Source organism: Oreochromis niloticus, unplaced genomic scaffold, assembly GCF_001858045.2.
Source record: "Oreochromis niloticus isolate F11D_XX unplaced genomic scaffold, O_niloticus_UMD_NMBU tig00003596_pilon, whole genome shotgun sequence".
NCBI lineage: Eukaryota > Metazoa > Chordata > Actinopteri > Cichliformes > Cichlidae > Oreochromis > Oreochromis niloticus.
The window spans coordinates 1-13,036 of record NW_020327903.1 but is presented as its reverse complement, the minus strand read 5'-3'; the positions used below and the strand labels follow the sequence as shown (position 1 = coordinate 13,036).

Sequence of the window (13,036 nt, the reverse complement as noted above, 5' to 3'; positions counted from 1 at the left end):
TTGATTTTCACTGATAATTTTTGTGTGATTTTGCTGTCAGCACATTCAACTATGTAAAGAACAAAGTATTTCATAAGAATATTTCATTTATTCAGATTTTGGATGTCTTATTTTTGTGTTCCCTTTATTTTTTTGAACAGTGTATATTATGTTTTTTTTTTTTTTAATGTGACACATGTAATATGTAAAGAACATGATTTTTATAAAACTGTTTTGTATGCTTTGAAAGTATGTCAGATTTTCACAAAACATTTATTTGTATGTTAGAACGTTTTTCTTACACTGTGTGTAATTTTTATAGAAACCTTGTTCATTGTATCAATGTGTAATCATGTATCTTTGATAAATAAAATATTTAATCTTTTATTTGTGTACTTTGTTGTTATTGAATAAAAATGAGTCACATCAATAAATGTAAATCTGTTTTTTAACTTTGTAGACTCATTTACCCAGTCCAGTGAAAGCAGAAAAAAACAAGAATGAAAATGGCTTTAAAGATATTATGAACAAAATGTACTACATTTTAGGTACATTAACAGCTTCTAACTTCCATATTTCCCCACTCTGATTTCCTCCAGGACCCACACAGAAATCAATTCAGAGAGAAATCCAGTTCAGACAACACATACAACATTGACTGTGTTCAACCTTGCACAGTGTTGGAGGCCATAAGACCTTTAAATAAATATTAGAAGATGGTTATGGCAAGAGAGTACTATTCTGTCTTTTACATTGGTACAAAGGGAGGACAAGGGAGGACTAAATGCCCCCCCCCCCCCCAAAAAAAAGCTTTTTAAAAAAATTTCACTTTAAAACAGTTTAAGTGTCCCTGTGTTTACAGAGAGAAGGAGATAACTGTGGCAGAGGCTCTGAAAAGAGAGGTTGCTTCACTGATGACCTGGGCTACTTTGAGCTGGTTAACATCAATTTCATTAGCTGGGCCCACATCCTCATTTTAGGTTTGACAGCATGTTAGTAGGTAAAAGTGAATGCCTTGACATAGAATAGAATAGAATAGAATTCAACTTTATTGTCATTGCACATGCACAGGTACAGGGCAACGAAATGCAGTTTGCATCCATCCAGAAAGTGCTTTAGTCGTGATATAGATATATTACAATATAATTTAGCAAACATGAGCTGCGGTTTGGGGAAGGCCTTGGAGGGGATTGGCGATGGCTCCTGGGCCTGGCAGATCCCCATGCACTAAATAGAAATGAAGAAGTTAAAGAATTGAGAACAAGGAGGGAGGGACGGTGGGCACGTAAACGAGAATTAACAGCTTGTAGAACTGAGGGAACCTATATAGATGACAATCGGAAGAAGCGTGTTTGGAGGCGTGGTCCTGCTCCTGAAATTCCGATACATTATCTCCAAGACAAATGTAAGACTGAGTACACAGACATAATTGATAATCTGGAAAATAAGAAATTCTGGATATGTTTTCCACGGGGAGCAAATACGGAGAAAGAGCAGTTCAAAGAAATCATTAAAAGCCTCAGGAGCTTCCTGAGTTTACACTTCCTGTGTAATAAACCCTCAAGTCAGTTTGGACTGAGGACTTCCCGAGCTGTTGGTGAACATAAAAGTACACTCTTGACAAAATTACTTTTTATCTACCATCATGTATCATTTGCTTGAGTGTTACCCTAAAGTGTAAAACAGCTGGTTTATTACACAGGGACCAGAAGCTTGAATCACCCTTTACTGACACAGCCTCATGCACTCTTTAGATTTTTGAAGTGTTCTTTGTGTGTGTAATGGCTTAGTCTCTCAAATTCATCTGAGTTGCCACACTGATTTTAGACAGAAACAGTTGCTTGAAACCTGAGCTTACACAGGATGATTTTGGTTAGTAGCCCTGCCAGACTCTCCCTCCTTGGTCTTTTTGAACTTCTAATTTGCATTCTTGTAACAGAATATTGGTATTTGCTGAAGTGAACTGGCTTGTATATAAATTATAGCACATTGTTAGTAGACCACCTTGCGATTGCAACATCCCAATAATTTGTGTTACTTAGAAGTCTGCCCCAGACCCATCTGTTTTTCCTCATATTTTTACGTTGTGATCCAGCACAACTCCTATCCTCCTCATTGTTAGGATTTCTATGACTGTAGTAAAATTCGCTCTATTCATCATTTATCCTAGCTGAGCTGAAATAAAAATTAATTTATGATAATCATAAAGGCTGCAATACAGCAAAGATCCCCAAAAGTTGATTCTGTTCAAGTGACTTCTTCAGTGTCAGCTGACTGCAGGTTTCCCTAATCTTGTAAACAGTACATTTGCATAATAACTATCACCACTGAATGAACAATGGGGTGGGAGGTCAGTTGATCATTAATATGCAATATTCTTTTTTTTGTGAAATTCATTTTCAAATTGAAATATTTATCGATGGATTAATAATTCATTTTGAAAAATGTATTTAAAAATTGTGTTTAAATAAAATGATAAAAACATTAATTTGAAAATGAATTTATGAATGCAGAATTTATTCTCTTGTGGTCCTCCATAATACCCACCTATTTCTCTCGCGTACACATACACGTATCCAAATACATAGATGTGTGTGTATGTGCACACACATCTATGTATTTGTGTCTCTGTTGCTATGTGTGTATATGTATGTCTGTATATACATGCATTTAGATATTGTTGTAATTATCATTGATAAAGGAAATTCATGTGTATGTGTATTTATTCATATGTGTGTATGCAGGCATGTGTAGTCAAAGTAGCATAGGTGTTGAGGAATTGTTATTGCTAATTGTTTCCATTTTTATTTTGGAGTATTTTTTCTTTTTCTCATTGTTCCTTTTATTTATTATTATTAATAATAATAATACTAATATTATTGCGTATTGTTTAAAATGCATGTTTCAGTCCCACAAAGTACATTGGGATATCTCTGTCTGTGCTAACTAGGGTCACTGACTGACTTCTACCCACAACATTAATGATATACAATGACTATAGATTGTTCTCCGGGTACAATGTATAATCCGGCTTCCTCCCACCGTCCAAAGACATGCAGCTTGTGGGGATAGGTTAATTGGATAATCCAAATTGCCACTAGGTGTGAATGCGCGAGTGAGTGCGAATGGTTGTCTGTCCCTGTGTGTTGGCCCTGCGACAGACTGGTGACCTGTCCAGGGTGTACACTGCCTCTCGCCCTATGACAGCTGGGATAGGCTCCAGCGCCCCCCGCGACCCTGAAAAGGATAAGCGGAAGCGAATGGGTGGATGGATGGATGAATGATTATACAGTTATTACTAATTAGTTATTATTTAATTATGTCAATCACATACAACAAATAAACAGCCCCCCTTCCCATCGTCTGAAGGCTGTTTTTCATTATGATCATGCTCTGAGTCGGCTCCCTCAGATGAGGTTTGGGGGTAACTCAGAGCTGGTAAACCAGTCTAATAAAAATAATGATGGGCAATCACAATCTCCCTGCTTTTTACTAATATTGGCTTTTAATTACTTAATTTGATTTACAGTAAATAGTTATGTAACAATACACAAGAGATTTATATCCATCCATTCATTCATTCCATTTTACTTTCTCCTGTATGCATGCGTGTCTGTATATAATTGTGTGAGTGTATAGTTTTGCATCCATGTATGCACAGGTTCACATTTTTGTATATATGTGTGTGTTTTCCGTTTTCCTTCCTTGCTGTATGTCCTTGTCCCATGCTGATGTTGTTTTATAAAAAATGAAATTTGAGTGTTTAGTGCCACCTTAGTGTTTGAGCCCTGGAGATATTGTGAGAAAATTCAGATGAAAATTCAGCTGTGTTTGTTGATAATTTGTAATTTGATTCAAACTCAGCCCAACATCAATGTTTGTTTTAAACTATATATAGGTCTAATACAGCTGTGAAAATAACATCTCACTTAGTCACAACCTCACTGAACTCACTGAATATACCGAAAAGACAGTATGTTGGTTAAAAAAATAAGACATGTAGAGGTTGTTTTTTAGACTGAATTCAATCTTATTTCACCATAAACTAACCAGTTCCAATGTAATGTGTGAACCTAAACCTAAAAGATAATTATTAGAATTAGATTTTGTTTTATGTGGATCAAAAATCTATGAAGGAACCTTAAGAAGTGCCATAGTATTCTCTAATCAATTTTCCTGAGAATTGCTAATTAAAGTAGTATGCTTTAAAAAATAAGAGAATTATTGTTTGGCGATAATAAGGATAGTTCTTTAAATAATTTTAAATGTTTGTATCAGGATCACTTAGACTAATATTTTTTGCCATAATTATCCAATACAATACAAACAGAATAAATACAATAATAGAATACATAACATATAATTAATTAATTAATGATTAATTAGTAATTAATAACACAGGTTCATTTCAATTTTAGTTTAAATCACAGTATGATTCCTCTTCATCAGAAGCTCCTCATGGATTTTCAGTTGGAATAAAGTCTTCTTTATACCCAGTCACAGGAGACATTTCCTCAAGTTATTTCACAAGAACATCAGCTCAGATGTTATTGCTGGCCTGACAGGAACCATGACAGCAACAACATACAGGATGCAGTGAGGAGACTGATCTTGTGGCTCACTCCATGTGACGCTTTTAAAAATGTTAAGAAAAGAAAAAAGGCATTCCTTTCAGAAACTGTTCTTAATATATATCATATCTTTAATGTGACTGTATTAAATATATCTTACGTGTGCCGTCCACAAGAATGGAACTGGTTTCAATGTCGAAGGGTGTTATCTTTGCTGCATCGATCAAAACTTGTGCAATCTGATTTGCATTAGGGACCAGTGACAATGCAAATCCAATGTCCATGTTATTGATAATTGAGCCATTACTGCAAAAGGAATAACCCCAAACTTAGTTTTATTTTATTTTGTCTAAATATTCGTGAAATTCTATACCATAAACAATTTACCTGAATGCAGTCACATTGATGAAGCGGAATGAAGGAAATCTTGCCTGGTAGAAAGGTTCAAGCTGCAGAAACATGAATAAACACACTGTAAGTATGTATGGTTTGCGGTTTCCGACTGTGCTTCTTTACTTGCATGTCATTTGTGATACATTATTTGCACTATGTAATATCATAGTGCAAAAAAGTTAATAGTTAATATATTTTTTTCTGTTCATCCAGCTGCCCATTTTTTGAAAATCTAGCGCATGATGATTATGTCACAGGTCACCTTTAGAGTTTATCTTTTTTTTTTTTTAAACACTTACAAAAGCATGGCATCCAGTTGGAAAAATAGATACCTCAGGATTATTTACTGTGGAGTTTTAGTTCAGTTTAGGTCATGGTTTTTGGCTTATAGTTTACTGCATATAATCTATATGATTTTTCTTGATCTCAGTCTGTATAATCTTCTTAAATTGTTGACTTTAGGAGGGGAATCATAAATGTATGGATAGAAAAAGATGGCCATACATTTTTTAATGGTATACTACCAAAATACTGTTATATGACAATATAAGTATATACTCTGCAATTATTCACAATACATACACTTAAGTATTATTCAACTGAAAGAAGAAAACTTACTGATGTCTTTATCAGTGAAGCTCGTTTTTGAAAAGCTGTGGATGATGAAGTCAGCAAGTCAGTTGTAAATATCCCATTAACAGATCTGAACTGAACCGCCAGTGTTCTTACTGGCTCAGCAGTTGTAGTTGTTACAGCTGTAGTGGTTGTAGGAGTCGTTGCAGTTGTATTTGCTGCAGTAGTAGTGGTAGTAGGAGTCGCTGTATTTGTGACTGTAACTGTAGTCATCATTTGGTGTTGTAGCGTTCACAGTTGTAGTTGAAGCCACGGTAAATGCCAAAAAAAGGAAACAAAATGTTGCTTTAACAAACAGTTCTGCGATATTATGAATTTAAAACATGATCATATTAAATATTGCTTACCTGGATCACTGACAACAACATTGGTAATGTTGAAGGCTGTTATGTTTGGAGCTGCATTGATCAAAACATTTGCAATGTCAGTGTCATTTGGCGCTGATGTAGATGCAAACCGAATATAGATGTCAGTGATGATGGATCCATTTCTGCAAAATGAATAAACCAAATATTGTTTTACTTGCATGAATTCATTATGTATTATATATTATATGTAATCATCAAGCTAAAAATAAATTACCGGAATTCAGCCACGTTCATTGAGAGGTATGAAGAAAATGTTTTATTGTAGATAGGTTCAAGCTGCAGAAACACACACAATCAAAGATCTGTGAGTCCGTATGCTTAAGTGAATGCATGCATTTAACCACTGTTTGACTTCAAGAGAGAAAACTTACTGTTGTCACTATCAGTGATGATCTATTTCTAAATGCTGGAGATGATGAGTTCAGCAAGTCAGCTGTAAATGTCTCTCCAACAGATGTGAACTGCAACAGCTTTGTAAAAACTGGCTCAGCAGTGGTAGTTGTTTCAGGTGTAGAAAACAAAGAGGAAGAAAAAAAGCAGTTGAAAACAAAGTAATTTTCATAAACACACAATGTTGTTTTTATACATGGTAGATCTCATTTAAAGGAGTCTCTCTGCTGTTTAGCACATTACATAATTATGTTGGTTTTATCTGAGAGAATAATTAAATAAATAACTAGAAAGATGTTCATGCCCCAAACAATAATTAATTCTATATGATATTAAATATGAATAGGTATATTGCCTAAAAATAAACCGCTTCCAGAGTGGCATGTGGGACTTCTGTTTACTCACTGTTTACTTGGGTTGCTATGACGGATGTGTTATCAATACTGAGGTTGAAAGTGTTGTTGGGGTTAGACACCGCATTGACTAAGGTTTGTTGAACATCTTTAGCCTCTGGGATTTGTGCAGGTGTTATTGTGCTGTTAAACACAACCTGCACTTCTGCTTCAATATTATTTCCAGTAGTAGATGCTCGTGTTCTCGTCCCAGCTTTTCTAAAGAAAAAAAAAAGAAAAAACTCAATTCTTAATTAAATATGTTAAATTAACATTAGTTATTTGCAAATACTGATAATTAGATTAGTCTTGCTATGAATGAACAAAAGTAAAAATCTTACCTGAATGCTATGACAATTACACGGCTGAAAAGTGAACCATATTCACGTCTATAGATGATTTCATACTGTGCGGTGCAAACCAGTGGAAATTAATTAATTAATTTAAATGTAGCTGTAATCAGCTGGAATTTTAACAATATTTCATCTTAGTATTTTACTCACCACTACTACCACTTGCTCCTCAAGTGCCTTAAATTCTGGACTGTTTTTATCTTGGAGTTCAGGCACAAAGGGTTGAAGCAAAACTGCTGCAACAACAACAATTGGTGTGCGAACTACTGCCACTACTGCTGCTGTTGTTGTTGTCGTTGGTGCTGTTGTTGATGATGTTGTTGTTGTTGCCACAGCTGAACCAGTTGTTGTAGACACTGTAGTTGTATTTGTTCCTGGTGTGATGTTTGTAAGATTTGCTGTGGTTGCATTTGATGCTGTAGTGCTCGCAGTTGCGTTCACAGCTGTAGTTGAAGCTGTTGTAGACACTGTAGTTGTATTTGTTACAGGTGTGGTGTTTGTAAGATTTGCTGTGGTTGAGTTTGTAGGGGTAGTGATCATTGGTGTTGTAGTGTTCACAGGTGTAGTTGAAGCTGCTGTAGACACTGTAGTTGTATTTGTTCCTGGTGTGATGTTTGTAAGATTTGCTGTGGTTGCATTTGATGCTGTAGTGCTCGCAGTTGCGTTCACAGCTGTAGTTGAAGCTGTTGTAGACACTGTAGTTGTATTTGTTACAGGTGTGGTGTTTGTAAGATTTGCTGTGGTTGAGTTTGTAGGGGTAGTGATCATTGGTGTTGTAGTGTTCACAGGTGTAGTTGAAGCTGCTGTAGACACTGTAGTTGTATGTGTTGAATGTGTGGTGTTTGTAAGATTTGCTGTGGTTGCATTTGTAGGTGTAGTCATCATTGGTGCTGTAGTATTCGCAGTTGTAGTTGAAGCTGTTGTAAGCAACGTAGTTGTATTTGTTCCTGGTGTGATGTTTGTAATATTTGCTGTGGTTGCATTTGTAGCTGCAGTCATCACTGGTGTTGTAGTGCTCGCAGTTGTAATTGAAGCCACTGTAAATGCCAGCAATGAAAACAAGGTGCTGCTTCAACAAACAGTTCAGATATATTATGAATATAAAACATGATCATATTAAATATTGCTTACCTGGGTCACTGCCAACAACATTGGTAATGGTGAAAGCTGTTATGTTTGGAGCTGCATTGATCAAAACATTTGCAATGTCAGTGTTATTTGGCGCTGATGTAGATGCAAACCGAATGTCAATGTTACTGATGATGGATCCATTTCTGCAAAATCAATAAACCAAATATTGTTTTATTCGCATTAATTCATTATGCATTATATATTATATGTAATCATCAAACAAAAAATAAATTACCGGAATCCAGCCACGTTCATTGAGAGGTATGAAGAAAATGTTTTATTGTAGATAGGTTCAAGCTGCAGAAACACACACAATCAAAGATCTGTGAGTCCATATGCTTAAGTGAATGCATGCATTTAACCACTGTTTGACTTCAAGAGAGAAAACTTACTGTTGTCACTATCAGTGATGCTCTATTTATAAATGCTTGAGATGATGAGTTCAGCAAGTCAGCTGTAAATGTCTCTCCAACAGATGTGAACTGCAACAGCTTTGTAAAAACTGGCTCAGCAGTGGTAGTTGTTTCAGGTGTAGAAAACAAAGAGGAAGAAAAAAAGCAGTTGAAAACAAATCATTCAAATCAATCTTGTTTAAAGGAGAGTGACTTCCAGAGTGGCATGTGTGACCGCTGTTTACTTACTGTTTACTTGGGTTGCTACGACAGATGCTTTATCAAAAGTGAGATTGAAAGTGTTGTTGGGATTAGACACCGCTGTGACTAAGGTTTGTTGAACATCTTTAGCCTCTGGGATTTCTGCAGGTGTTATCGTGTTGTTAAACACAACCTCCACTTCTGCTTCAGTACTAGGATCTGTCCGTGTTCTGGTCCCAGCTTGTCTACATAAAAGAAAGAAAAAAAATGCAACTCCTAATTAAATATGTTAAATTAACATAAATTTTTTGTCATTATAATAAGATTAATATTGCTACAAATGAACAAAAGTAAATATCTTACCTAAATGCTATGACAATTACACGACTGAAAAGTAAACCATATCGAGCTCTATAGATGACTTCATACTATGTGGAGCAAAGTAAAAATAAATTAATTCAAATTTAGTTGTAATCAGCTGGAATTTTAACAGCACTTAAAATTAATCTCAGTATTTTACTCACCACTAACACCACGTCTGCCGCAAGTGCCTTAAATTCTGGACTGGTTCTATTTTCGAGTTGAGGCACAAAGGGTCTAACCAAAACTGCTGAAAGGACAACAACTGGTGCACGAACTACTGCCACTGCTGTAGTTGTTGTTGTGATGGTGGTTGATGGGGCAGTGGTGGTTGTTGTTGGAGGAGTGGTGGTGATGGTGGTTTGTTTAACAGTAGTGGTTGTTGGTGTTGCAGTGGTAGTTGTTATCGTAGGAGCCGTGGTTGTGGTTGGTGTTGCAGTGGTGGTTGTTGTCAGAGGAGCCATGGTGGAGGTGGTAGGAGGGCAGTGGTGGTTGTTGGAGCTGCAGTGGTGGTTGTTGGACCTGCAGTCGTTGTTGTTGGTGCGGCTGTTGTGGTTGTTGGACCTGCAGTTGTGGTTGATGGAGGTGCAGTGGTACTTGTTGGAGCTGCAATCGTGGTTGTTGGAGGCGCAGTCGTTGTTGTTGACGATGCCGTGGTGGTTGTAGGAGGTGCAGTTGTAGTTGTTGGTGCAGCTGTCATGGTTGTCGGTGCGGCTGTCGTGGTTGTTGGAGCTGCGGTCGTGGTTGTTGGAGCTGCAGTCGTGGTTGGTGGTCCGGCTTTCGTGGTTGTTGGAGCTGCAGTTGTGGTTGTTGGTGCGGCTGTTGTTGTTGTTGGCGCGGCTGTTGTGGTTGTTGGCGCGGCTGTCGTGGTTGTCGGTGCGGCTGTTGTGGTTGTTGGCACTACGGTCGTGGTTGTTGGAGCTGCAGTTGTGGTTGTTTGAGCTGCGGTCGTGGTTGTTGGAGCTGTGGTCGTGGTTGTTGGAGCTGCAGTCGTTGTTGTTGGTGCAGCTGTCGTGGTTGTTGCGGTGCGGCTGTCGTGGTTGTTGGTGCGGCTGTCGTGGTTGTTGGCACTGCGGTCGTGGTTGTTGGCACTGCGGTCGTGGAAGTTGGTAAAGCGGTCGTGGTTGTTGGAGCTGCGGTCGTGGTTGTTGGAGCTGCAGTTGTGGTTGTTGGAGCTGCGGTCGTGGTTGTTGGTGCGGCTGTTGTGGTTGTTGGTGTGGCTGTTGTTGTTGTTGGTGCGACTGTTGTGGTTGTTGGTGCCGCTGTTGTGGTTGTTGGAAGTGAGGTTGTGGTTATTGGTACTGCAGTCGTTGTTGTCGGTGAGTTTGTTATGGTAGTTGGAGCTGCGGTCGTGGTTGTTGGAGCTGCAGTCGTTGTTGTTGGAGCTGCGGTCGTGGTTGTTGGAGCTGCGGTCGTGGTTGTTGGAGCTGCAGTCGTGGTTGTTGGTGCGGCTGTTGTGGTTGTTGGAGCTGCGGTCGTGGTTGTTGGAGCTGCGGTCGTGGTTGTTGGAGCTGCGGTCGTTGAAGCTGCGGTCGTTGTTGTTGGTGCAGCTGTCGTGGTTGTTGGTGCAGCTGTCGTGGTTGTTGGTGCAGCTGTCGTGGTTGTTGGAACTGCGGTCGTGGTTGTTGGAGCTGCGGTCGTGGTTGTTGGAGCTGCAGTTGTGGTTGTTGGTGCGGCTGTCGTGGTTGTTTGTGCGGTTGTTGTGGTTGTTGGCACTACGGTTGTGGTTGTTGGAGCTGCGGTCGTGGTTGTTGGAGCTGCGGCCGTGGTTGTTGGTGCCGTTGTTGTGGTTGTTGGAGCTGCAGTCGTTGTTGTTGGGGCGGCTGTCGTGGTTGTTGGTGTGCCTGTTGTGGTTGTTGGTGCGCCTGTTGTGGTTGTCGGAGCTGCGGTCGTGGTTGTTGGAGCTGCAGTCGTGGTTGTCGGAGCTGCGGTCGTGGTTGTTGGAGCTGCAGTCGTGGTTGTTGGAGCTGCGGTCGTTGTTGTTGGAACTGCGGTCGTGGTTGTTGGAGCTGCAGTCGTTGTTGTTGGTGCGGCTGTCGTGGTTGTTGGTGCGGCTGTCGTGGTTGTTGGAGCTGCAGTCGTGGTTGTCGGTGCGGCTGTCGTGGTTGTCGGAGCTGCAGTAGTGGTTGTTGGTTCTGCAGTAGTGGTTGTCGGTTCTGCAGTCGTTGTTGTCGGTGCAGCTGTCGTGGTTGTCGGTGCAGCTGTCGTGGTTGTTGGAGCTGCAGTTGTGGTTGTCGGTGCGGCTGTCGTGGTTGTCGGTGCGGCTGTCGTGGTTGTTGGAACTGCGGTCGTGGTTGTTGGAGCTGCGGTCGTGGTTGTTGGAGCTGCGGTCGTGGTTGTTGGAGCTGCAGTCGTTGTTGTCGGTGCGGCTGTCGTGGTTGTTGGAGCGGCGATCGTGGTTGTTGGAGCTGCAGTCGTGGTTGTTGGTGCCGCTGTCGTGGTTGTTGGTGCGGCTGTCGTGGTTGTTGGAGCTGCGGTCGTGGTTGTTGGAGCTGCGGTCGTGGTTGTTGGAGCTGCAGTCGTGGTTGTTGGTCCGGCTGTTGTGGTTGTTGGAGCTGTGGTAGTGGTTGTTGGAGCTGCACTCGATGTTGTTGGTGCGGCTGTCGTGGTTGTTGGTGTGGCTGTCGTGGTTGTTGGAGCTGCAATCGTGGTTGTTGGAGCTGCGGTCGTGGTTGTTGGTCCGGCTGTCGTGGTTGTTGGAGCTGCAGTTGTGGTTGTTGGTGCGGCTGTTGTGTTGTTGGCGCGGCTGTTGTGGTTGTTGGTGCAGCTGCAGTTGTGGTTGGTGTGGCTGTTGTGGTTGTTGGCACTACGGTCGTGGTTGTTGGAGCTGCGATCGTGGTTGTGGAGCTGCGGTCGTGGTTGTTGGAGCTGCGATCGTGGTTGTTGGAGCTGCGGTCGTGGTTGTTGGAGCTGCGGTCGTGGTTGTTGGAGCGGCTGTCGTGGTTGTTGGCGCTGCAGTCGTTGTTGTTGTAGCTGCGGTCGTCGTTGTTGGTGCAGCTGTCGTGGTTGTTGGTGCGGCTGTCGTGATTGTTGGAACTGCGGTCGTGGTTGTTGGAGCTGCAGTCGTGGTTGTTGGAGCTGCAGTCGTTGTTGTTGGTGCGGCTGTCGTGGTTGTTGGAGCTGCGGTCGTGGTTGTTGGAGCTGCAGTCGTGGTTGTTGGTCCGGCTGTCGTGGTTGTTGGAGCTGCGGTCGTTGTTGTTGGTGCGGCTGTCGTGGTTGTTGGAGCTGCGGTCGTGGTTGTTGGAGCTGCGGTCGTGGTTGTTGGAGCTGCAGTCATGGTTGTTGGTGCGGCTGTTGTGGTTGTCGGAGCTGCGGTCGTGGTTGTCGGTGCGGCTGTCGTGGTTGTTGGTGCGGCTGTTGTGGTTGTCGGAGCTGCGGTCGTTGTTGTCGGTGCGGCTGTCGTGGTTGTTGGTGCGGCTGTTGTGGTTGTCGGTGCAGCTGTCGTGGTTGTTGGTGCGGCTGTGGTTGTCAGTTCTGCAGTCATTGTTGTCGGTGCGGCTGTTGTGGTTGTCGGAGCTGCAGTCGTGGTTGTCGGTGCGGCTGTCGTGGTTGTTGGTGCGGCTGTTGTGGTTGTCGGTGCAGCTGTCGTGGTTGTTGGTGCAGCTGTGGTTGTCGGTTCTGCAGTCGTTGTTGTTGGTGCGGCTGTCGTGGTTGTCGGTGCGGCTGTCGTGGTTGTCGGAGCTGCAGTCGTGGTTGTCGGTGCGGCTGTCGTGGTTGTCGGTGCGGCTGTCGTGGTTGTCGGTGCGGCTGTCATGGTTGTTGGTGCGGCTGTTGTGGTTGTCGGTACAGCTGTCGTGGTTGTCAGTGCAGCTGTGGTTGTCAGTTCTGCAGTCGTTGTTGTCGGTGCGGCTGTTGTGGTTGTTGGTGCGGCTT

General features: G+C 41.6%; 1 protein-coding gene across 1 annotated transcript; it reads right to left on the bottom strand.

Moving 5' to 3' along the window:
• Positions 1-3,274: 3,274 nt before the first annotated feature.
• On the bottom strand, positions 3,275-13,029 carry LOC102082920 (uncharacterized threonine-rich GPI-anchored glycoprotein PJ4664.02). The gene is made up of 17 exons (XM_019356480.1): positions 12,772-13,029; positions 9,328-9,885; positions 9,167-9,231; positions 8,852-9,048; positions 8,603-8,712; positions 8,446-8,507; positions 8,211-8,353; positions 7,230-8,116; positions 7,068-7,132; positions 6,740-6,945; positions 6,316-6,425; positions 6,159-6,220; positions 5,924-6,066; positions 5,562-5,779; positions 4,938-4,999; positions 4,711-4,856; positions 3,275-4,612 (listed from the first exon to the last, which is right to left on the bottom strand). Exons 2-17 carry the CDS (start codon positions 9,625-9,627, stop codon positions 4,527-4,529), a joined length of 2,862 nt encoding a protein of 953 aa, XP_019212025.1. The 5' UTR covers positions 9,628-9,885; positions 12,772-13,029; the 3' UTR covers positions 3,275-4,526.
• Positions 13,030-13,036: the final 7 nt, after the last annotated feature.

Bases quoted from the DNA above. Each gene is read 5' to 3' on its own strand.
- LOC102082920 (XM_019356480.1), bottom strand. From the start codon at position 9,627: ATGGCTCCTCTGACAACAACCACCACTGCAACACCAACCACAACCACG. The intron at 8,508-8,602 runs GTAAGTTTTCTC...GTGTTTCTGCAG, and splicing joins CATCACTGATAGTGACAACA to CTTGAACCTATCTACAATAA. The intron at 6,067-6,158 runs GTAATTTATTTT...TTCATTTTGCAG, and splicing joins ATGAACGTGGCTGAATTCCG to AAATGGATCCATCATCACTG.